Below are 27,092 nucleotides of genomic sequence, written 5' to 3' on the forward strand. Positions count from 1 at the left end.
CTCATATGCATAGATCCAAGATTTGTCACCTGTGTAGATGTTATACACAGCTTTTGATGCACCTCGATTGTTAAATTTGCTGAGCATTTCTTTGCACCAATTGACATGAGCATCTTTTTGAGCTTTGTGTCAAATTATGCGGGATCCGATCTGAACAAATTTTTTTCACAGCTAAATGTTAATGCAATATCTTATTGATGCTCGTCATACTAATCCCCAAGGGTGCCTCAATCTCACAATAAGTCACATGGCGATCTTCCTCTTTAGTTCTTGCACAGCATCAACGTTTTCTGGCACAACAACTGATTTTGGACGACCTTCACGACTTTCCTCGCTGAGTGAACAGCGGCCATGATGGAATTCATTATACCAGCATTTCACAGTGGCAAAGGATGGGGCTTTATCGCCGCAAGTGGAAGTAAGTTGACCGATGGACTCCAGTCTTGATAATCCACGTGGAAAGTCATAAAAAATCATCGCCCAAAAGTGTTGACGAGTTAACTCCATTTTTTTGCTGAGACAAAATTTTCGAGTCTCAGTAAACAACAGAAGTTATGATCAACCTACAAGTGCTCTGAAGAAATTTAGCCTCAAAAGGTTCAAACTTTCCGATTGAAACGTCAGATGGCGCATGAAGCACTTAGTGTTGTCGAGGCACCGAATATAAATAGCAATCCTCGTAATTAACACCAGTCTGGATATGAGTGTGACAAGTGAAGCCAATCCTATTATCAATTTCGACCCACGATAGTGTAAAATGCTGCAGTTTGCTTGATATTTATTTGTTTATTTTGGGTCTGTCCGAAAACAGCACTTTGACCTTTACATCAGACTTTGAACATTTATATAGCAATTTGAAAATTACATACACCCAAGCCCTATGCGGAGGAAAAACCATCTAGGCGGGATTCGAACCCATGACCTCTGGGTTGGAACTTGAGGACGTTACCCTGCCACCACCAGGGCCGGCAATGTTAATTAAAGTTAGATTAAAATTGAATTAGACTTCTTTTGAAGGTAACAAGATTCAGTTTGCACCAAAACGGGATCCATCCCAGGTTGACACCACACTGTCCCACCTCTTCATCGAAGAGGAGGGGTGTGATGACTTCTCCTGGTTGGGAAACCCGCTTGAAGATGGCAGGGCTTAAGGTCCATGCATTGGGCCAGTGACTCAAGCCTGTTTATAAGCATTTACTGTCAGTTGAATACAAAACTATGGTGTATCAAATTTTAAGCTAAAAGTTGTCAGCAGTGTAGTTTGATATTCTTTTGTTTTCCCCTCCCACCACTGAATTTCCTGTTTATTCTTGTGAATTTTATTCATATCTAAGGGCTATGAAATATCAACAAATAATGAGCGACCAAAAACATTAAACTTTTTAATGAAATGCCGTAATCATATTTTGTGTGGTCAAAACTCGTAGACTGATAACTTAAATAATGTGGTAACTTCTGACTAATTCTAAGAAACTGCAGAAGATCCTGCAGCAGTAACTCTTAATGGAATCATCAGCTAATGTGCATTGCAATGCAGCAATTTTAAAGAGTAGAAATCATTTGCCTTTGCACTTTAAAATTGTTGCATTATAATGTGCATTAGTAGATGACTCCATTAAAAGTTACTGTCATGGTATCTCCCACAGTATTGTCGAATTTGCCATAGTGAAATGCCCTTGCGTTTAGAGCTGGCTTTAACTTAGCGAACTGTGGCACTATTGGCACAACTACGAATACATGTGACATTGTACGTACAGTCTTTCATCATAACATCTTGTTCCTGTAAAGCCTCCAAAATTTTGGAGTTTACATTTTGATTTTTTAAGGTGCTTTGAGGTAGCACTTCACTGCTTTGAAGGCATTGTAATGTGTTCTCTTTGATATAATGTATAATTTACTACTGGCTCAATCTGCATAACATTGGTACTTAGTCCTGATGGCACGTCTGGAATCAGGACTGAATCCCTTTTTTTTCTTGGTACTTCTTAAGCGTTGAAAGTTTCAAACTTGATTTAGAAATAATTATTGTTCAAATAAAGTGCCAAGTTACAAGTACTCTGAATGATTTGCATTCTTTAAAAACATATTAAACTCAGATCGAATCAGTAACACAGTAATCAACCCAAAGGTCTGTTTGGTAGACACCTTTAAGCTGCCTTGTTTCCATGTTCTTAAGGCTAATTCAGGACTTCATGTTCAAATACAATATTGTATGACAGTCTTTTTTCTTAGGATCCGGTGAGGTTATTTTAAATTCAACTTTTTATCCTGTGCTTATTTTTTGTTATTATTTTGATATATCATAATTTGTTTTAAAAGCAACCATTTTTTTATATCTCCCTGACACTCTTATAATATTTAAGGTTGAATAGCTGTAGACTCCTAGTTTATTTGGAGAGATCCAATGCATGTAATAGCATAGGGGCGACTTCCCCATTAGCCCAATGTGTATTAAGTTTCGCAGCGACACCACATGTGTGTGATGTAACTAAACACGCTTGGTTGTATGCATTGATGATTTATATGGCACTTCTTGAGGAAGTACTTTCAACAAAATATTAAAACTCAGTTTCTTACGACCGACTCAAAACAGTAATATCATCGTTACTTAATATTAAGTATTTTTCCGTTGAATCAGCTACTGGCTATAGATTTAAATAATGACCTTATGCACCTGGGCCATAAGTTTCAGGCTGATTTTAGAGTTCATTTTGGAGTAAAAGAACTTCATTTTCAGGGCCAGGAAATGTGGTAAGTTACATATTAAAATGGGAGGGCAGTTCAGCTATCTTGGTATTTTTTTGCCCCAAGGTAGGTGGTCCAAGATTAGGGACATGAGGAGAAGAATTTTATTGGGAAAGAGAGAGGAGAGGGTTGATGATCAGGGCATTGATTGAGGATGAAAAGAGAAGTAGTGATAGTTTTTATATGGAGCATAGTTTTGCCTGGTGCAACCACATGGTTGTTGAAGGAAGGTGATAGGCATACATTTTGGAGGCTATAGAGATGCGGAGTGGGACGAAAAAGATTAAATGGAAGGACAGCAAAACAAATAAATAAGTATGAGGCATGGTGGAAGGAGGAGAGTGGGTAGTTAAGTGTTAAAGTAGGAGAAATATGGGAACATCTATTTGATATTTTCAGGCTTAACTCTGTGGAAATCCATTATCACTGAAGTAAAAATAACAATGCATCTGTCAACTCAATTTTATTCGGCACTTCTAGTTTCGAAGCATGGGCATCATCCTTGAGGCATTGGCTGGTCAGGTCATCCTGAGGATGCATCGAAACTAGTTTTACTGAATAAAATTGAGTGGAAAGTTATGGTGTTATTTTTACTTCGGTGATGGGAACATCTCTAAAAAGGGATCCTGAAAGCCACGAATGAAGCTATTGGATCAGCAAATTGGAAAATGGCATGGAAACCATGCATTACAGATAAGATGATGAAGAAGCGAGTGTGAAATAGATGGGTGTAAACATAGAAATAGGTAGAAGGTAGTGCAGATCGTTGAATGATAAGATCACTAATAGAGAGAAACTGAGTACAGTTGGAATGTTTTTTGTTTGATTGAGTAAATTAGGCTGAATGAATGATTTGTTTTTACAGAAGGGAGGAATATATTGGAGGGATGGGTAATTTATCTGCAATGTACAACCCCCGGACTGCAGACTTGATTTCTTTAATGATACATGTTTAAAAATAACAATTTACTTAATCTTGTGTTGCATTGCTCTTGGCAGTGTTATTGCAACCTTCTTAAATTTTCTTTTCCAATGCTCTTATTTCTCTTCGGGAAATATGGAATGAAAAAATCCACAAATAAGTGTGTGACGCTATTCTATCGTTTTGTGAAATTATCCTTTTTTCAATGAAATTATATAAGAGCTGCCATTCTCATCTGAATGGTTTATAAAGATGGTTAGTTTCCACGAAGTGATTCCTTGACATGTAGCTGTTCGTGGTTCAGTAGTTTAAAAGGCATAGAAATAGCCACATGTGAACGTATACTTTGTATCCTACTGAACACATTATAAAAATCCAATCTGAACTGTGTAGATTGAACCAAAGTTCACCTAAACCATCATGCGTACTGAAACTGCTCAAGAAAAATAACTGGGAATGCAATTTTTCCTTTGAGTTGTTAAGCTTCCTTCACATAAATTTGTTCCAAACTGATAATTTTGATCAGAAAAAAGAATTAGATTTGTTGTGGGATGAAACTGAAACTTCTTTTTATGTTCATTTAACTTAGAGCCTTGGTGAATCATAGCAGTGGAGGCCTGTAATTGTGCAATCAAGTCTCAGGACTTGATTCTCATTTTTGCTGGAACAGTGCTTAGTCCCCTACTTTTTGATTCAGTATATCTATTTTTAAACCAGAACTACTTTTTTAGATGGCGAAAATTTTCCAAAGTGGGCGCTATGTTAGTTGTGAACTTAGTTGATGCCATGATTGTGTTTTCAAGGCAAAAGGTTTGACTTTGTCATGCGTGTAAAAAATTTGGGATTGTCTTACTACCCACTCTATGGTTTGCTATAATTATTTACAAGCATTCGGTTTGTAAAAGATTTCTGTCTTGAAAATTCCAAAAGAATAGATCACAGAAAAAAAGTTGAGTCCCATTGATACTTTTTCGTAAACAAATCTTGATCAGATCCTTCCTTACCTTAAATATTATCACTATTACCAGGTCAAATTGTTGTTTTCATTTCTGTTAATATCTTATAAATTTTCCCATAACCTCCTTTAGAATTGTAAATAATACCAGAAAGGATATTAATATTATTTTATTATTATTAAAACTTAGATTTTTTAAGTCAGAGAAATAGTTGTTGTGAAGCATAAGAGAGACTGCCTGGATATGTCATCATGGAGTCTATGATTTTGGATTTGCCTAATCTCGAGAATTAACTTGTGAATCTGAGGAGTTTCACTATAATGCAGTCTTACTTTTTTGTGCAGTCTAGTCATATACCTGCCAATTGCTGTGGCATGAAGTGCCCTCTAGTTAGTTGGAAGAGGAGACTATTTAGTCTGAATCTCGTCCCAATGAAGGCATTTTATTATTATTATTACAAATTGTAAGGTGCGCAAAGGTATTCTACACAGTCTACTATGGGGGTCGTCCAATAATGTCCTTTGAAAAAATAGAAAAATATTATTTTGGGTAGATTTTTTTTTATTTTTCAACATGATCGCCTTTTAGTTTGGTACACCTTTCCCAGTGTTTTTCCTGCCTATTTAAACCATCCAAAAAGTATGATTTTTGGAAGGTCTTCAGAATAGGCATCTGTGTTAGCGATGACCTCCTCATTAGATGTGAATTGTTTTCCATAGTCATTTTTTTGAGTTTGGAAATAAAATTAAGTCATTGGGGGCCAAATCTGTTGAATATAATGGGTGCTGTAATATTTTAAAATTTTTGATTCCATAACTTTTGCCATCAAAACTGCACAGGTGTGCACCTGCACAGTGTCTTGAGGGAGGAGAATTTTTCTCTTTGCCAAATAAGGATGTTTTTTCTTTATTTCTTTGCTCAATGGCAATTGAGTGCAACAATGACTCATAATACTCCATTTATCGTTTGTTCTTTTTGCAAGTTATATACGTAGATGATTTCACGTGCATCCCAAAAACTGTGGCCATCGCCTTGTCGGCCAATTTCACCATCTTCACCTTCATCCGAGCCGGATCACCTCTAGGAACCCACCGTTTCGGCTGTTCCCTTGTCTCTGGAGTGAGTAGTGTACCCATGTTTCGTCCCCAGCTACGTGTGTATCGATGCAGAAACTCTTCCGGGTTGCAGTGGAAAAGTGCCAAACCAGCCTTCTAATCGACGGCACTCTTGTCTTATTCTCTACTGGAAGCGAGCATGACACCCATTAAGTCGAGATTTTTTTCACACCCAATTGTTTGTGCAAAATTGAGAACACAGTACATTTTGATATGTCTGTGGCCTCAAACTAGTTAACGAACTTTGATGCATCGATCAGTCAAAACAATATAGTGGATTTTTTCGATAATTTCAGAGGAAGTCATTTCCAATGGGCCTCCCAAACAATGTTCATCTTGGTTTAATTACTGCACGACTCTCATTTCACTCGCTCAGCTAACTAAAGTTTGTTGCTTCAATTGAGTATGAAAATGGAACCACATGATGGACCTGGCTGAAACTTGGACAACAGTTCGGTGAGGCATGAGGCTTACGGAAAGCAGACCTTTTCTGATAATACAAGTGCCATATATTGGGTTTTCTAAGGATTTATTGAACAACCCACGTATCATTTCCCGGGGCTTTCAGAAAAACTGCTACTTACAACCTTTCACAGAGCATTTTGCTTTCATTTAGGTTATGAAAAATGTCATTTGGAAAAGAAATGTAAAAAATATCCAATTGAATAGAGTATCTGCTGTGTAAAGTCAATGTTAATATCTTTATGTGATTTTCATTTCACCATGCACTTTCTCCGACATCCTTTCTCTTAACATTCTAAACATTCTCCGCAAGGTTCCACTAAAAACTGCCAATCGACATGATACAAAGGACTGTACATTCTCTCATTCACCCATAAAGCATTGAAACCGAGTTTGGACAAAATAAGTATTCTTTTTCTTAAAATCTTAAAAGATCTCATCTGGATTACTATTATTATTATTTTGTAGTCGACTATTTACGATAGGTTTTGATTGGACTAATCACGACTACATTTCTTTGAGTCGCCTAACAGAAGTAACCTGGTGTCCCACAGTACAATAAATCCTTCTTCAATTCTATATGCGAGGGTAATTTGAAAAGTTCTCTAAATGGAATAGAAATAAACAATGTACCTCAGTGAAACTTTTTTATTTTTCAATGTTGTTTCCCTGTACACTAATGCACTTGAAAATTAGATGCCTTCAGGCCTGCAAAATACCAGTCTACTTCGGCTGTTAGTTCTTTGTTTGAAGAGAATCTCTGTCCCCTGAGGAAAATTTTGAGCTTGTGGAAGAGCTGGAAATCTGATGAGCCACATCTGGCGAATAAGGCAGGTGTGGCAACAATTCGTATCTTAGGTCATGCATTTTTCCAATGTGGAAACAACACTTGTGCATGGGCATGCATTGTCTTGATGAGAGATGACTTTCTTCCTTGCTAAAGCTGGCCTTTTTTCTTGTATCTTTCGCTGTAGTGGGGTGGCATTTAGAGCTCTCGGTCAATGGTGTCAACCTATGTTTGGCCTGCCTGCTACATGCAGACGGTAGGCAAAAGCCCATGTTGAATGTATTTAAGCCACTCACTCATCCAACCTCCATCCAAGCCCAACATTGGTGATCTAACTGGAACCAGTGTGTCATTGTGGCTAGGCCCTTGCCATGCATTTTGTTTATTATGCTTCTTTCTACCTTATATTATATACTACTACCACCCCTCACCAGCTCTCTTCTCTTCCACTCTATATTACTCTATAAACTCATACTCCAGTAACCTCCCCTTTCCTTCCATCTCACACCTTATATTTGCTCATTACCTCTGTTCTCAGCTTCATCCTAACACTCTGTCCCTATTTTAACTGGTTTGATTTGAAGCCCCCTTCAGTGTCTTCTTTGCTGTTGCTGCTGCTGCTGTTCATTCCACTTTGTAAGGAAGTCATGTGATAACTGTATAAGCCTTGCCGTTGTAAATAAGTTGTGGGAGGTATAATTTGGAAGTAGTTTCCCTCCTCGATAGTGTTTTCAATGCTGCTCCATGACTGAAATCACCAACCCACTGGGGTGGATACTGCAAGTTGGATACTTTTGCAGCCATCTCCCTGAGGAAGAGATGCTGCATGAACTACCTTTCGTCTAGCTCCTATCCGTCGACCTATCTGGCATGGGTGACCCTACCAGGAGTAACTATCATTGCTCGCACAGTTTCTAGGGGTCATCAGAACACACAAGCCTTTCCACCACGTCAAGGTTGTAGCCTAGTGTAGGCTCACCTGGATAGGGATCAACATACTAAAATGTACCGCATTTCCTGGCTCTTAGGAAACCTTTTAAAATGTGCTCCAAATCCAGTCTGCATCCAATGGGCCAGGGTACACGAGTATAATTTTGGCCTATAAGCGCAAGCTGATTCATCAGAAAAATACTTACTATTGCATATTTTTTCCAGTATCAGGCTTAAAAATGGCTGCCTTCATTACAAATGTCGATAATATCACTGTTTTGAGTCTGTAGTAAGTAACAGAGTTTTCATATTCTTTGAAAATACTTACTAAAAATATTCCCAAATGAATCCTAAATTTATGCACATCCTAAATAAATCATAAATTTAGTTACATGTCACATGTGATGCTACCGTGAAACTTAGTACGCATTGGACTAATGGGGAATTCGCCCCTATGCTAATGCATACATATATTGCATCTCTCCCAATTAACTCGGAGTCAACAGGCATTCAACCTTAAGCAGTGTGAGAGTGTCATAAGGCGTGGAAAATGGTTGCTTTGAACTCAAATTTCGATAATATTAAATTAATTATAGAAACTAAGTGTCACATAAAAATTAAAATGATGAATTAACATTGATATATGGGTAGCTGCTAATTTATGAATGCAACAATTCAATTTTATTTGCATTGTTAACATCAAAATAATTTGATATTTTCTACCCAATCCAAGTATCATACCTGAATTCTGACTTGAAAAATCAGGGCACATCTTATGGGCAGGGAAAAATGGAATTCAAGGAAATCATTTTCATGAGGTGAACAAATGATATGAGTTTGGTTAAGCTATTTCCAGCAGTTCTGAAGTCGAGTCAACCCATTTTGCTTTGTATCCGGAATTTATGAATTATAATTAAAGTGGGCTTTAAAAAAAAATGTTTTAAGTTATCCAATCATTCCTTTTTAATGGCTTTACAATTTTCAATGTACCATGGTCGTATGGGACTCGGAATGGTTAATTAGTTGTCTTATTTTTAGGACAATCAGGTGCAAGTGTCTCAAACATTGTCTACGTGTGAACAATTATCAGCCCCAGTTTCCATGGAAAATGATGATTCTGCCTCTGCTCACCATGTGAACTCCAGTAATATTGGGGCGAATCACGTTGACACCAGTGTGTCCCATCGTATAAAATCAAGAGACTCTCCACACCCAACTGATCCAAATGTGCCTCCCGTAACTTTAGAAGAAAAGCCAATGCCGATGCATCATCACCTTGAGTCCCACGAGTCGGAGCTGATGCCATTACATCAGGAGCCTTTGGACATGTTAGATGGTAAGAGTTTTTGGCTTTTTAAGCCTATACAAAGCCTTTCCTGAAGTGATATGTGCAAGTTCCTTGATTTCCTTTCCATTGTTTTCATGACCAATATCAGGAAATCATCAGGAAAATTCATTGCTCCTGTTGAGTTAGCTGTTTCACTCACTTCAGAAAACGCTTTGAAATGACAGTTATGAATGTTTTTGACTATTTAACCATGTAAATTTCTATCACTTCTGGTTAGGTAATTGATAGCAGCAATTGAGGGGTTTTATTATTTGTTTGGCTGCTAGGAGTCAAGAAGGGTGTTTTCGTTGTGAAAAATTAAGCTTCTTGTTGATGTTCTTCCAAGTTTGCTATGTGATTTTGGTGATTATACACATCAAAAAAGATATGATTTGAATTATTAGGGCTGTATATTAAGAATTTCTAATTTGCCCAATGATTGACTCCCTAAGTGATAATTGAAGTCTTAATATTCTGTGCATTAGGGTGTCACGTTAGCTGAAGACATTAGGTGGCAGGTTTCCATTATGAGGCCAGGTGATGAACCTCTCTTTTCAATAGCTTCTGGTTGGACATGTCTTTGTTGCCATAAGTTGTCCAGTTCTCTCTCTTGATTGGATGGAGAATCCACTTTTGAGTATTCCTACACTCATTCTTTTTTTGTGTTGTACTTTCAAATAAAATACTGTTACTAGCATCACATGCCTAGCGGGAAATTGTTGAGCAATTCTTGGGAATTGAATAGAGTATTTAAAGGGTGAAATTGCCTTTTGTGAGTCTGGCAATGGTTAATATTTTATAAAAAGTTATAGCTATGTCATTGTGTAAGTTAAGCACATTTAAATTTCAGTTGATCTGTCAAGTGTTTTGTAATTGATTTAACCAATGGTTAAATTTCTAAGTCCTATAAGTAGGAAGAGATTTTGAAGAAAGTTATTTCATCATTAGTAACTCAATGAGAGGCAGTGGTGATTTCCTTTGGTCACCATTAATTTAAAGTAATAAACCTCATTTTTGCATTGGCCTCAATTTGCTGAGTACATACCCTGAATTATGCTACTGTCTTATATTGGAATTGCTGAACAATATTCAGCTAGTTATTCAGTTATTAGATTCTCAGAATTACATGATTGTGAAAGTGTTTCCTTGTGAACATCATTGCCGGTTGAGTATGTTCACAAAGATTTTAAAAATTAAGATGCAAACATTACATTTTTTGGTAATGTAATTAGTTGTTATATGCCATTACTCTGAAGTATCTTCGGATGATTTTATTGGGTGTAAAGATCAGCACAATTTAAACTGTGTTTCACTGTACAAGGTAGAACATCAGAGGTGATAGGAGAGAGATGTACTTGTGCGTGATGACAAAGGAAGCTTTCACCATGGAACTCATTTGTCTTTGCTGAAATTATTGCTCGCCGAGTGAGCATCTATTGATCAACCATTTCAGTTAGATTATATATTATACTTCAAATTTATGTTTGTGTAATTTTCAGACAACATATTTAATCCCCTACTATATATTTTAAATATATCTTAAGCATTTGGTATTAACTAATTTTGCTGTTTAGTTATTAAATTATTTAAAATGATAATTTTATTGTTTTGGGCCAATTCCTTTTCTGATGCTGTGTGCAATTCTAATATATCTCTTGATGCCTTACCTGAACGGACATTGGTTAATAAAACTATTTGAATGTCATTAGCTAAGGAGTCTCTGCATCTTCTTTTATAAATGATTACTTGTTTGAATTGTAAATACTGTGATGCTTAAACTCACTCATTTTGACATTTAGATATGATGTATTAAAACAATATGTCACTGCCAGTTTTTTTCTGAGTGTTCTTCCAAGTATTGTTTATTTTGAAGCAACTCTGGAACATGTCTTTTATGCATTATTTATGTTTGCATTTTAATTGGATTTGTGTTGTGTTCCCATTCTCCAATTCCAATTTTTCAAACTAGTGAGGGCATTATTCCTTACAAGTGTGATTACAACTTCTAAAAACCAACTTGCTATCAGATGTGTTCGATTAAGTTTAGGCTTCCAATGTTTTACCCTCCTGTTTTTGCTAATTATCTTTGTATCAGTACCTTTGGCCATAATAATAATTATTTGGATGTGTAAGTATTCATACATATGCTGACATGGGCAAGTATTATTATCACATGTATTGTTTCATGCCACTAGTAGATATTTCATGGTATATTGTGAACTATTATTATTAGAATTCAAACCATCCACAAATGTTCACTAAATCAATGCTTCAATACCTCCGGTAGATGTATCATGCACTATTGAGCCATGATGGCTTGTAGAAAGCAGTTATGGAAGGATAGGACATCAGTGGAAGACTCCGAATGTGATGCATGAACAAATGGTAGGCTCGAAAGCAAAGAAATATCAAGACAAGAAGACGTTAGGCAAGAGGAGAGCTGAATGATTGAATGTGGGAAATCAATCTTAGAATTGATGACCTGTCATGATTAAAGTTTGAGCTTATGTTATGATCTTATTCAAACTCAGGCCAAGACAGCCTCTCTTATTTGGCCTAGATGCGAGCATTTTGTGGTCGCTGAAGCGTTTTTCTAATGATGCTATTGAGTTGTATTACACAATTCAGTCGCATAGTGTTTTGTTAATATAACTTCAGTTGTGATAAATGGTAGTTTGATATTTTCAAGTACCTCAGGAAAAATTGTTACAGCCCTGTTGAAGCACTATAATCATTCTTTAAAGAACAAGTCTGCGTAATGATAAATTGAATCCTTGATTCCACTTTCACAATATTCATTTTGATAAAAGTTTTAAAAGCATGGGTTTTCCAAAGAAGTGATTACTGACGTGCAGGTTAGCATACCAACCTGATGAAATGATTAAGCAGATCATTGGCTAACTCTATGGTCAGGGGTCCATTTCCTACCATCGATATGAACTGTGTGTAAGGGATTTTTCAAGAGGTGATTTTATGGTTTAGTATGCACCAAGCCATCTGAGAAGCTGATCAACACTGTTCAAATTAACCATTCCCTAAATGCACGTTAAAAAATATAACCTTTCTGGACTTGGTTCCCTCTGGAGAAATAGTGATGATACGCTGCCTCTCTTGTATTGGCCTGCTACCAGAAGAATTGAAATTCATTTTCTTGTGCATCAGTGCATGGAATTTCGTGAAGCTTTGACTTCATTAGTAAGAATATTATCGAGAATATATGAATTTGACTTTCGGATTTTATTTTTTACAGGAACTTTGACACAGAATGAAAGTTCAGACTGTACTTCAATATTCGAGAAACTTGCCTGTGGTACAAGGATATGTAAAATCTGTGGAAAAATTGTAAATAATATGAAAAATCATTATATGCACCATAATCCCGGTAAATATCAATGCCCAGTTTGCTTCTACATTCTAACACGACCAGATAATCTGCGGCGGCATATGAAATTGAAACATCCTGACAGAATAATGGAAAGTGCGGGATTGTTAGTACCTAAACCCCATCTACAACGATAGGCAGCAAAATTATCTTGCAACGGCAATGCCATTAAAAAAACATGTGTGATACAAAAAATGCCGCTATGGAATTTGCGGACCCATGATGCCTCTCCCTGGTATACTGGTGTTCAAATAATGAAATTTCATTGCTTAAGCATTGACCTGAGGTTGATGGGAAAGGCAATAATGAACATTAAATATACTTTTTGAAAGTCTGGTCATGATGCCGGTGGTATTAGTTCTCCTTTTTTTTGTTTGTGTAAGATTAGCTGTTTTTATTCATGTACGATTAAGTATGCCAATCCATCATTGTCCTTTTTTATTTAAATTTTGCAGTGTTTATTTAAGAAATTGCTTTTTTGTAAACATCTGATATTTATTTGAAAGCTATTATGTTTTCAAAGTTGTGTGATCTAGTTTTAATATTTATCCACTACAATTAGGGATTGTAATTGTACTATCATTGTTATATTTTCTTGGTGTAAAAGAAGGTGTGAATTGGACTAATTGACTTTTGGTGCATTTGAGGCATGTAATTGCAGACATTTGCCACTACAATGAACATGCATGCTTGGGACGCAGATTTATTTTTACTTACATGAACAAGTGTTTTTAAAAAAATGTCATTCCATTGGAATAATGGATTCCAATCAAATTTAATTTAATAAATCTTGCTTATTAAGCTATTCATTTCAAATTCATATTATAGGGAATGACAGCAGATATGTGGGTCATTCGATAAGTCCTCAGAAATAAATAGGGAAACAAATTATTTTTGGCAGAGTTTTTTTATTTGTCGGCAGAGTTTTTTTATTTCTCCTTTTCATAAACTTTACCCAGCATTTCTCTGAATTTTTTAAGTCGTTCAAAACGTAAGATTTCAGAAAGTCCTTTAAATATGTATCCATGTGGGAGATGCCCTCATTCAATGTGAATCGTTTTCCGCCAAGCCATTTTTCCCAGTTCAGAAATAAAAAAGTCACTCGGGACCAAATTTGGTGAATGTTGTAATAATTCAAACTTTGAATCCCTAATTTTGGCCATTGAAACTACAGGTATCCATCTGCACATTGTCTCGATGGAAGAGAATTTTTATTATATCCATATGAGGACTTTTTTTGCTCTGCCATTGCAATAAGAGTGCATAATACTCTGCATTTATCGGGTGTCCTTTTTGCAAGTATTGTATATAGATGATTCCACTTGCGTCCCAGAAACTGTGGCCATCACCTTGTCCGTCAATTACAGCATCTTCACCTTCATCCAAGCCGGATCACCTGTAGAAACTCACTGTTTCAACTGTTCCTTTGTCTCTGGAGTGAGCAGTGTATCAAAATTTTATCCACAGCTATGTATGTATCATGCATGTACTCTTCAGGGTTGCAATAGAAAAGTGCCAAACCAGCCTCCAAACTGGCAACATGATTGTGTTTATTTTCCACTGAAAGCAAGCACGATACCCATTTAGCCAAGATTTTTCACACGAATTTTTTATGCAGAATTGAAACCTTGTGATATGTCAGTGACCCGAAACTATCACTCAAAACCATATTGTGGATTTTATCAATATTTTCCAAGGAAGTCACTTCCACTGAACATCCTGAACCATGTTCATCAGTTGTGGATGCATGGGCATGTTGCAAGTGCTTACTCGATTATGCACAGTTGAAAACAAAGCAGCAGATGTGCCATGAGCTTAATCCAACTCCACTTTGATCTCTTTTGGTGTTAACCCTCTGAAATAGAAGTGTTTCAGCACCACACAAATCTCATTTTTTTCCATTTTTCTAAATAAATGAAAGTTAGTTGATTCAATCAACTATGAAAATGGAAATAGTTGAAACTTGAGCAGCAGTCTAGTAAGGGGTGAGTCTTACTAAAATAAAACCTTTTCTAATACTTCAAGTGCCATCTCTTAGATTTTGTTAGGACTTTTTAAATGACCCACGTAAGTACATGCAAGAAACTGCCTATTTTCAGTTAATTTTGGTTATGATTAAATTTGTGTACAAATGCTTTAAACAGTTAAAATTTATACATTGGAAATAAATTATTTTCTCCATGGTATTTAGCAAGATATTACAAGGTTTTCTGGCTTTTGTGTGTGTGTGGGTCTAGTTTCTGATTAGTAAAAACTATGTGAACAGATTATGTTGAAATCTGAAGTTATTCATGTAAAATACTTGCAAAGAAGGTAATTGATCATTTCATCCAGGCTATTCAAATGTTTTTCATGCATACGAAGTCTCTTCAAAAAGTATCGCGACTTTTGTGGTTTTTTTCTAAAATTATTTATTTATTCATGAATATCTATTTTGTCCCCTTCACAGTAATCCCCATTAGATATTATACACTTGTGCTAATGTTTCCTCCAATCCTTGAAGCACTTCAAAAATTCATTTTATGTGATCCTGTTCAGCTCCTCCTTTGATGCCATCTTTATCTCGTCTATCGTAGCGTAGCGTCGTCCTTTCATGGGCCTATTCAGTTTCGGGAACAAGAAAAAGTCACTGGGGGCCAGATCTGGGGAATACGGTGGCTGCCACATCATTAGTGGGTTGTTTTTGGGCAAAAATTCGTGCACAAGTAACTGAGCTGGGGCGTTGTGATGGTGCAAAAGCTAATTTTTGTTCTTCCACAAATCCGGGCGTTTGGGGCGGATTGCTTCGCACAAATTGCGCATAACTTGCAGGTATATTCCTTATTTACCTTTCTTCCCTGTGGCAAGAACTCATGATGCACCACGCCCCTACAGTTGAAGAAAACTGTCAGCGAAACTTTCACGTTCACCCAAACTTGGTGTGCTTTTTTCGGTCTTGGCTTGTTCTGCAGGTTCCATAGGGATGATTGAGCTTTAATTTCCATGTCATAACCATAAACCCATGATTCGTCACCAGTTATGACCCTGTGGAGCAAATTTGGGTCGTTGCGGACAGAGTCCAACACCTCATTAGCAATGTTAATGCGTTGCTGTGTTTGGTCGAAATTAAGCAATTTTGGTACGAATTTTGCGACGACCCGTGTCAGGCCCAAATCATTGGTAAAATCGAATGGCACGAGCCAATCGATGTGTTTAGGTCCTCAGCAACTTGTCTAATGGTGGTTCGTCAATTGGCCAATACTATTTTCTTCACTTCATCTATGTTTTGGTATGTTGTTGATGTGCTCGGGCATCCGGTACGCTCTTCGTTGTTCACATCTTCTCGGCCCACTGAAAACATTTCGTACCGCCAATTAACGTTGCTTCAATCCAACGTAGCTTCTTGGGCAGAAATTCAAAATTTGTGATAATTTTTGAACAGACCTCATAGACATACAGACACATCCACTTAAAGGAAGTGATGTCAGTGCTTTTCTTTCTCCTTTATTTGCAATTTTAGTGAAGAATTACTTCCACCTGTAAAATGTAATATTAATTTTATTGGAAGTATTTGAATTTTTTGCTGCAGGTAATAGGCAGGGCCACCAGGTGTTATTTTTCAACTGCCATTTAGGTGTTCAGTTGAAAGTCAAAACATAACATTATGCTAATATTGTTAAAAAAATTTCCTTGTTATATTTAAGTTGCCTCATTTTATTTTTTCATGGTGAAATTTCCAATATATTAGTTTTTTCAATCTTGTAATGTGTATTCTTATATCAATACTTTTATTCCCTATAAGCTAGCAAATTCAGTTTTTAACTATTGTAGGATTTAAACGTTGTGCCTTTTTAAATGTTAGCACCATCTTCTATAAATAATTGGTTTTTTATGATTAGCAGCTGACTTAAGCTACCACCAGTGGAGTTTAAGCATTTTGAGGCCATGTATAAGGTCAGCAGCTGATATAGCATGCATTGTGTGCGTAAGTATTGATGTTTGTGAATAACACGCATACATGTTTATGCTTGCGCATAGGTGACCACAGAGCTAGTCTACCAAAATCCTTTAGTGAAAAATATAATGGACATGCACTTATTTTATAACTTTACTCCCTGAATTGTATTAATTAAATAATTCCCATAGTATTTTTTTGAAGGAAATATTAATTCTTTTTGCAAAAATATTTCATTTGTGGGAAGTTTCAAATGTTGTTACTCTTTGCTTGTATCTACATGACATTATAATTTTTTGATAGTATACAGAAAAATGAATTATAAATAAATATTTATCTTTATGTTTTGGTTGAAATAGTATTTCTCAGGAAGGATTTAGGATTCTTGTGCTGACCCAGGGACTTATAGCCCATGCTTTTATATATAATTGTTACATTCATTAGGTACTACAAGTGTATAAAATGTGTGGTATTTGTTATAATACATACTCATGTATGTATCCCTTACCTCACTATTTTGTTGCTACATAAAAAACGGGTGTAAAAAAGTAATATTTTTGTATCTAGAAAAAATATTATTAAAAGCTCTTATAGTGAAACAACTAGTAAATAAGCATGCAGCAAATTCAAAATGGCTGGGTCAGGCTTTGCAAGATTATCTACCTGTAATTTATTTACTCTGATTCTGTATTTAATGGTCATATTTTACATTCAATGTATTAGTCTACCATAAGTCTAAGAAAAATGTATGTGGTTCAAAGTTCAGTGTATTATGTGTGGAGTTCATGGTATATTTTATGATATTGAAGGTAATTGTAGTTAACTTTGCCTAATGAGGTGAATCACATTCAAGGTGAATAGGTTCAGTATTAACTCGAGGCTAAAATTATCGAATATATGCTTTATGTCAATATAATTTTTGTAGGGCAGCCTACAGGAGTCAGGATTTCCTAAGTAATTTTAATATTTAAAAAGGAATTTCTTGGTCCCTGCTTAAGGGAAATGTGTCGCTGAAACAGACAGCAATCCTTATTTACTCTTACCAAAATATAATTATTTCCGAGTGTTATGCTCTTGAGAGTGATTAATCAGAGAGCTGCTAAGTTAGTAACAGATCTATAAAAGCAGATTACCCCTGCCATTTATAGTAATAATGTCCTGAGAGAACCACTATTTTGACCTTGGTTGTTTACATGGTGTCAAATGGAAGAGCTAGTGAAAAAGGCTTGTTTACAAAATTTGTGATTTGCTAAGTTAAAGTTCTTCTCTGATAGTATTGTGTTTTACAGTTAATGCTCTGACACTTTTGCCAGCAAGGCATCCATTTTATCCTTCTAAAACTTGTTCATGGTACAAACTAAGATGTATAAGTCCTTATTGCATTAATATTTCTACTATTTACATTGATAAATCTGAAATTATTTTTAGAGGAAAAAAGCATTTTAATAACTTGAATTTGTCAACATTGTGATAATTGTCATTGTTTTGTCAATGGAAGCATATTTTAGGAGTATGTACTTTTTTGTCAGCAGAGGCATAATAAATAATCCTTTTTCCTCCAAACCTCGCTTCAGATTTTTTTGGCTTGAAGAACCCCTGGTGAAGTAATAAGAACATCATTATTTTTATTTTGAAGTCTATTATGTTATTAGCTAAAGCTTTGTTTGGTTGTTCTTAATTTGAATTTGTGAGTAATTAAAACTATAAGTTTAAACTTCATGACTGTATTAAATGGCGCAGTGTTAACTATGTTTAGGAGAGTGCAAATGAATTCTTTTTTCAATGGTTTGAAAATAGCCACACATTGTTGAATCAATTACATTCAAAAATAAGATTGCCACTTAACTGTTATTGAGGCCTTATAGTACCAATTGTGTTCAGTTAGTTGAAGCATCCTTGAACATAACTTCAGTAAAGTCTTTAACTCTCTGTATATCTTATTTAAAATAGTGATAAGTGGTGAAACAAGTTGAAATGTGAGATATTTTTATATATGTATATATATATATATATATATATATATATATATATATATATATATATATATATATATATATATATGTAGTATGTGGGTCGCGGTAGTCCAGGGGGTTGAAGGTTGGACTGCTGACCAGAGGGGCCCTGGTTCAATTCCTATGCAATTCTCTGGGCACCTGCAGCTCCACCCAAGCTATGTGATTTTTCGGGTACCAGATCTTCCTGGGAAACCATAACCCGGCACAGGGAAAGGAACTGACCCCCTACCCTGATGTGTGAATTTCACACGCCATCAGGCTTAGTACTCGGTGAACTCTACCATCACCTACCAAACCGACCTTCGGGGTGATTACTGTGTTTATGGTTCATGTTATATATGTAGTATATGCATATGTATATATATATATGTATGTATGGATATGTATATGTATGTATATATATGTGGGTTGTGGTAGTCCAGGAGTAAAGCATTGGACTACTGACCGCAGGGCCCGGGTTCGATTCCCAGGCAAGTCTCTGGGCACCTGCAGCGCCACCCAAGCTATGTGATTTTTTGGGTATCAGATCTTCCTGGGGAACCATAACCGGCACCGGGAAAGGAACTGACCCCCTACCCTGATGTGTGAATTTCACATGCCATTGGGCTTAGTACTGGGTGAACTCTACCATTACCTACCAAAATGACCTTCAGGTTGATTACTGTGTCTATGGTTTATGTAAATATATTTTTCCACATAAAACACAAATGTATATATTTTCCCCATGGAATATACTGCTTGGAGCTATCAGTTCAGTTTACACCAGAAGAATCAATGTTCGGATTAGAATATTAATGGGGCGCTTTGTTTCAGTCAATTTTCACATGATGCAGTCAGACGTTTTGTTGAACTCTGCAATCCATGAAATATAGCCTTGGATGCCTTGGTGCCTACTCTGCTTAATTTACCAAAAAACTAGAGAAGTGGCATGTTATGGAAGTGATGCACATTTTTCCTTTCACAGGGTCTAAGACAAGGCACATGCGACAGGTGTTTGACAGAGTGCCTGGCCTATCCAGCCATCACAGGTGTAGGATGTGCGGGAAAGTGGTGACCCACATGCGGAATCACTACCATGTCCATTTTCCGGGACGGTATGTGTGCCCCTATTGTCAGGCAATCTACACCCGCAGTGACAACCTGCGCACTCATGTGCGGTACAAACATTGTAATCCCTCTGTGGAAGCTTCTAAATCAAGTGAACAAGATGGCTGGGGAGGAAGGTTAGAGAAAGACGAGCAGTGTAGTTCTGTAGAGCATAAGGCAAGATGTTTGGTGAAAGCAGAGTTAATGACTTCCAAAATCTAAAAGAAGGCATCACATAATTTATGCAAGGTCTAGTTCTTGTATTAAATTATGCCATTTGTGATACAAGGGATATGTGATTACATATAATGTAAACAACACTTGTTTTTCCAGTTTTTCCACGTAAAACATGTGATAAAAGATCTGCAATGACCTCATTAGAAGCTGGGACCTTAGTCCCTCAATGCCTCTTAAAAAAAATGTGATATGAAAAAAAGATGTTATTGTGCCAAAGTTTGGAATATTACAGAAAGACGTGCATGTACCATTGACAAAACTGTTTTTTGAAATGGTTAACAGTGGAAAAGTAAGATGTTATTTTTTTATTGTGAGCTTAATATTTACGTTAAGCTTTCAGGAGTACCTGGTTTGATTTTTTTATGAAAATCTAGGAAAGAAACCATTTATGATTTTTGTCAGTTCTCTGGCCTCTCAAATGAGTTTTTTTTTATTTGGTCTATGATGCTATAACCATGTGGACATGGAGATCACACAGTATTCTTTATTTTTAAGTAAAATGTATCTCAGTATGCATAGGTAATAACCTGAATTATTAAAAAAATTGTGTTAAGGTTATTTTTTTTCATAAATGATTTCGAAAGTATGGTTTTATTTGCCATCTAATGGCATGGGGTTGAGTATTTATTATTATTTACATATTTGTTTTAACCTACAATAGTTAAGCCCTGATGGTTTTTTATGTCTGTAATGATGCATCAAAGGTATTTAGTAGTTTGCTTGCTGCTTTTTGAGGACCTTGAATTTGAAAAATTATTTTAAGAGGGTAAAATTGTTACAAAATGGTGTGATTTAGGTGCAATATTCATTTATTAAAAATATTTTAGTATGGTTTTATAAGATGTGGGTGGAGTGTCAAGCGTAAATAATATTATTTTCAAAAGGCTGATTATTATTTTTTCTGGTCATGGTAAATATTTATAGTCAATTTCTTGCCATTTCAAAGAATAACAGTTGAAGGTTTCCATAATTAAGATCCATGCAAGCTAGTGCTAAGAATGACTTTACAAAACAAATCCTAAGCTTGCTTTCACTGTATGGTAAATTTTATTTTATTGAGGAATGTTTGAAGAATTATCTATGATTATTGAAGCATTGTTAACTGTGTAAGTTTCCAGAATCGAAACTTTTTACACAAATTATTTTTATTTTGTTCCTTTGGCTTTTTAGTCTGTTTAAGGGCTAGAAATGCCCATGCCTTATTATCTTGTTCATGTACCTTGCCTTAAACTGATGTGATAAGTAATACATACAAATATGTATGTATACGCATATAATTTCTAGTGATTAATATGAAGCAAGCTGCTTTACATAGTAAAGAACCTAATGAAAGATAGTTTCTCACTTGTCATGAAACTTTTGGTGAGGAAAATATTTTCCTCTTCCATTGATATCAATCTTTTTATATTATTGGATAATGTTTTTAGATTACTGATGAAGCTTCACTAATTTCAGTATGCTTAAAATCTTTTTAGCATGATTGTTTTTTGAAGGAGTGAGTGTAAGACCTTTGGGAAAAATTTTAATTATTTCTTCACCCCGTTTATAAGAGGCTGTGCTGTTTTTAAATCTGCTGTGCCAAACTGTCCTTTATTGCTTTTACTATGTAACTGTCTGACTTTAGGCCTATGAGATGTGTTAATTGTCTAAATCCTGGCTGCATTTTCATATCAATACAAAAGTGCTAAGTTCAAATACGGTTGCTTATATGTTTCAAAGCTTATTTCAGTAACTTCTAAATTGGAAGACATTGGTTTACTAAGGGCGGCACAATTTATGATTGATCAGAATTTCATTTAGGAAAGCGTGAACACTTTTAAATTTCTTTGCATAAGTATGAAGTAGAAACTTTTGAGAACCACCACTAATCTAATTCGAATTAATACTAATACATTCCTGATAGTATATTAATTCAGTTGTTGGCTTTATTCTTGCATTTGACTTTAAAATTATTGAGATTTATTTATTTGAGTGTATTTGAGGAATAATACGCACCGATAGGCCTGAAGTCATTTGATGTTATGGAGAAAAATACCTGATATATATTTATATTTCTTTCTGATTCTATTCCCTTAAGTATTCATGGAGATTTAGGGAATAATTTTTTATATTTTCCATCTTTGTTATGTGGTAATTGTCATTTTATGGGAAACATTTTTATGGTTTATCTGCATTTCCAGAGTATTCTCCTGCTGTTAAGCCATGATTGCCATGTTGGTAAATCTGCCGCGGTGGAAACTAGAAGACAGTTATTTGGTTTATTAACACTTTTTTGGCTTGCCTACAAAAATTAGGTGATATTATTACTTGTGTACTTCTGTTTATATTTTAATGTAACATGGCCAAGAATAAAGAGCATAATGCAAATTATGCAAAAGTAATGATTGGAGTTTCAATTTTAACCAGGAGTGTAGTGTAATGAGAAAGAGCTACTTCATGTTTTTGTTCACAAAATCAATACTTTCATTGTTGTGGTCATGTTTTGGACTAATGAAAAGAATCATTATGTTAAATTGTTGACAGCTGACTCTTTCTTTCAGGTTGTCAATCATCCAAAGGTGCATTTGGGGGCCAGACTCCCCAGTCGAGTGGAGATATATTCATTCGACTGCCTGCAAGTTCCTTATTTCTGTGCCGAATGTGTGGTAAAACAGTCAGCAACAAGTGGCATCACTTTAGGCGTCACTGGCCAGACAAAATCCCGTGTCCTATTTGTCACGCAGTGTTTGCTCGGAAAGACCACCTCAAATACCACCTAAGAGTGAAGCATGAGTGTGTAGCTGCAATGCAATCAGCAGAGAGTAATGCTCTTCCACACCAAAGTTGAAAAATGAAATATCACGCGTGGTGTAATGATAGACTGACAATATGGATTGTATTCATCTCAATGGGCGTCATTTTGCTGAGAACTCCTTGGCAACATATTGTTTCATTACATTTATGTTACAATATTTAATGAATATCTGGCATATTTTGTTACTGCATGATATTCATATCTTCAATGGTCATAGTGGTTTTAAATTGAAAAATATTAATCGAGAGAAATTTTTGTTACATCCAAATGGGTTGACTATTATAGCTTTCATCTTTTGATTCCCAATTTTTCCTCTTGCAGGGCCAAAGTCCTCGCACATGAGACAAATGTTTGACAGGGTTCCAGAACACTCCAATCACTTCAAGTGTAAGAAGTGTGGCAAAATTGTCTCCCACATTAGGAATCATTATTATGTTCATTTCCCTGGACGTTATGAATGCCCTCTATGTCTGACCACATATACTAGGAGTGATAGTCTACGTTACCATTACAAAATTAAGCACTTTTCTAAGAGTTGGTTCCGAACATCGTTGGACTCATCTCATGAAGAAGAAAGTGCTTCTCAGTTCTTTTAAAGTAAGTTTTACTGCTCCCGTGCAAGTCTGAATCAAGTACCTCTACATCTGGCGAATTTTCTCAACCCAATAGATAAAATATGTGATGAAGAAATCAAAATACCTTATTTAAATAAACCATCTGTATGATTGCCACTTAAGTCAAATTGTTTATGCTTGTAGATGAATATTTATTGAAAATGTAAGTACTTCAATAAAGTTAACCCTTTTTATATTAATACTATTGCCTTCTCACAGTCCTTTTTCTTTCCTCCCAATGTAATCAGTAATGCATGTACACTTTTGTTCCCTCAACCCTCCGAAATGTACAAATTGTGAAATAGTGAGATAATTGGCGGCAAGTTGGAGATTTTGTGTCCTTCATAGCAAATTGTTTTTGGCTCCTATAAATAGGTTCAAAGCCAAGGCTTTCATTTTAAATGTACATTCGACTTATCAGTATTTTAAATAAGGAAATAGTCTGACTTGTTCCCAAACTTAAGTTACTTCTGTTACTTAGTAGAAATTTAAATATTCTCATATATGTTATCCTTAAGCGCCCAAGTGTAAAGTACATCAGAGATGAATTTTTTTTCAACTGTAATCAATTTAAAGAAATTTAGAGATCCATTGTTTGATTCATAAGCTTGTTATTACATGTATTTTGAGAGCATACTTACTTTATTTTGAATGTTAAAGGGTTTTTAAAAATTCAATTTGAACTAAGATTCTATGGAATTGTGAAATAACTAGATAATAATAGTATTTAAATTATTTATTTATCCACAGATTTAAGCAAGTAATGCATAAATGGTATAATATAGGGCACGTCAAAATTAGAAATTTTGAATATGGCAATAAATATTTAAATATAAAAACATCACCAAGAGTGCATACAAATATTACAAATTATCATACCCCAGAAACTCCAGGATAGAATAGATAAAGAGCACCAGTAAGAATTTTATGAGCAAATCACTCAATTTATTAAAGAGCACTAACTTCTAGGGATTTGGTCCTATTTCAGTTACACATGTTGGTACAAATGGTCGGTGTAAATGATTTTGGGATAGTCTCGTAAGAGTGCATCCTAGGGTTTTTATATATTGGAGGATGCCCAATGGATTTTAATACGTACGAAGTAAAAAATGTGTTCATACGGACTCAATCAGCCAATCTCAAAAACCTTCTGAGATCCACCAACCCTTTGGTGCCCCCCTCCTAACAAATTTCCTCATATTTCCTTTACTTGCAACCACCCCCGATGTAAAACATGTCTGTTTTTCAGATCTGCTCCCCACATCCCGTCATTGCCCCCTCACCTCGTTCCTATGCTAATTGCCTCTCGAAAAACATTATCTATCTTTTGTCATGCAAACAATTCACTTCATTTTACACAGGGGAATGCATTACCTCCTTATCCATTCGAATGAACAATCACCACTACTCCTGTAATTCTGCTTCACTCTCTTCTCCTATCCCTTTACTTGAAAATTCCCACAACCTTTCCGTCAACCTGTGTTTCTCCCTAACCATCCTAGAATCCCTACCTGATTCATCCACCAATATAGAGGGGAGATCTCGCAAATCGACATATATACTAGCTTTCCGAACTTTTAAAATTCCCACCTTCAGCCGCCATCTCTAATCCCCTTCCCAGCATACCCTGCTCCTCCCACCCCCAGACTCCATATTTATTTATTTTTTATTTATTTATCGTCTTAATTGGGCGAGGTTGAGACTAATAGTCCCTCCTTCCCATAGTTCCTGTCCGAGACCTTCCAGTCTGACCTGAAGAACGTGGAAAGCTCAAGCAATCTAGTCAAACAACAAAAAAGATAACTTTTTTTCCACTGATGCACATGGCTGGAGTGGGATGATCTGTGGCAGGATAGGTGGAGTGAGGTCTTGGGAAAGCAACATGACCCATGTCAGTTTTCTGCAGGCTGTTACAGTGTGTGGATCACTGCAATATTGGACCCCTGTTCGAAGGTCTCATCACGAGTTCACAATGGAGCAATGATCCATGTTAAAATTTTATCTTAATGTTGGGAAAATCAGATTCTGGACATGGAGCATTGTCCCAAGGAACGGTTTTCTGCTGGCACAAGTGATTCTGGGAGAGCAGAGAGGAGATTGATGACGAGGAATAACCTGATCATTCATGAACTACGCTTTGTGATAAAAATGTGCAAGAAGTGAGGGAAATACTCAATTCCAATTGGCACCCGAGGGTTATATTGTTGGCAGAAGAGGGAAGTTTTCCAAAAGCCACAGTGCATCACATTCTTACAGAAGATTAAGCCATGGGAGAGGTGGGTGCCAAGACGGTCCCCAAGGTGCTGTTGGAAGATCAAAAGGCCGCTCATTAGACAATCTTGCATGATCTCTTGGGCTGCTATAAAAGTGACCTACAGCCTCAATGTGGCATCACCGGATTTATTTTGCTCCCAAGTTTGAAAAGGGGCTTGAAAGGCAACCATTTTAGAATGTTGGATAAAGTCGCCGAGGCTGTGATGAGATGCCTGAACGTGGTTCCCATTGATGCCTTTCAGTGAGGGTACTGTGACTGGCAGAGGTGCTAGCATTGGTGTGACAATGCCCCAGGGTGATATTTTGAAGAATTTTTGTAATTTGTACTTTGATATGCAATAAATATTTTCCCTGAATTGTATTCTACTTATTTTTGGGACAGACCCTAGCAAAAGTAACATCATTATCCATTTTGGATAGCTGATATTAAGAATCTTTTATCTAATGCATTGCAACTTTTGCTTGCAGCTTATGTTAAGAGAAGTATATTGTTTAGCCATCTAGCAGTTTATTAAGGTATCTCTCTTTTATGTCACTTACTGGAAAGAGAAACATGGATTTTGGTTGCATACCTTCCATTATGGAGTTTTTGAATGCCAAGTAAATAGTCTTATATTAGCATACTCGCAGGAGAGAGTTAATAAATAAACATACCTAATTGAAAAGGTAATTATATAATTTTTTATGCCAAATTTGAGTTGTAAGTAAGCACAATTTGAAGCTATATATTTATTAAATAGTTCATACTATTTTCTTCGTTTGTAGTGAGGTAAATAATTGTGTTTTAGCTCATTACCTTTCTAGTTGAATTTGTTTGAATTCTAAAACTCTTTACAGTCAAACGTCTATATTTATCCTCTTCTCAATTGTGAGAAATTTATTTTCTCTTGTATAATTTAATCATTTAAAATGTTTATATGGAATATAATAAGATCTGTTGTGATAGCAAAAGGTTTAGATTTTTTCTTGGGTCAGTGAAAATCGGTGGCTGTCATTAGATCATTTGTAATGAAAATCAAAGCAAAGGCTTGATGCTGCTGGCTTTTGCTGCATTATTATTATAAATGGGAACAGTTTTGCCAGCATTCCATCTGGCATTTTTTGGTGCAAGTGTTGAGTCTTCAACCTAAAGGCATTGGCTGGAAAGCTGGAGGAGCTGTTATCATTAATAGCAACAAACAAAGTTGAAATCTATGAGTACCCAGCCTTCTCGATCAACATGCCAAGTTAGCCTTTGCAACATCTTGTTAATAGTACCTTGGTGAATAGATGGTTAGTAAAGGGATGGTTAATAAAAGCAGTGGAAGGCAGTCAAGATAATTTAGTATGTACTCATGTTCAATATTCTTATAGCATTTGGGATCAATCTGATAAAAGCATTTATGCAAGTTACAGAAAATAAAACAGTTGCAAAGTAAAATCAATTTCATTCATACTTAATGCTGAGTTAAGATGATAACTTTTTTAATATTCTATGAAAGTTTTTACCATCCTAGTTCACTTCTACAGCTC

The 27,092-nt window shown here is 35.8% G+C and overlaps 1 protein-coding gene across 4 annotated transcripts in view; it reads left to right on the forward strand.

Moving 5' to 3' along the window:
- The window catches only part of LOC139686173 (protein bric-a-brac 2-like), a 31,564-nt gene extending 8,083 nt beyond the window's left edge, over positions 1–23,481 (forward strand). For 2 of the 4 annotated variants that reach the window (XM_071583351.1, XM_071583352.1), the window contains exons 4-5: positions 8,956–9,253; positions 19,540–22,249. In XM_071583351.1, coding sequence (XP_071439452.1) covers positions 8,956–9,253; positions 19,540–19,883 — 642 coding nt within the window. In that variant the 3' untranslated portion in view covers positions 19,884–22,249. Of the gene's footprint in view, positions 1–8,955; positions 9,254–19,539; positions 22,250–22,438 lie in introns of those variants that run through there. The other 2 variants (XM_071583354.1, XM_071583353.1) reach the window with 2 other exon arrangements.
- The last annotated feature ends 3,611 nt before the right edge of the window (positions 23,482–27,092 follow it).

Source organism: Hetaerina americana, unplaced genomic scaffold, assembly GCF_022747635.1.
Source record: "Hetaerina americana unplaced genomic scaffold, ioHetAmer1.1.p SCAF_130, whole genome shotgun sequence".
Taxonomy (NCBI): Eukaryota; Metazoa; Arthropoda; class Insecta; order Odonata; family Calopterygidae; genus Hetaerina; species Hetaerina americana.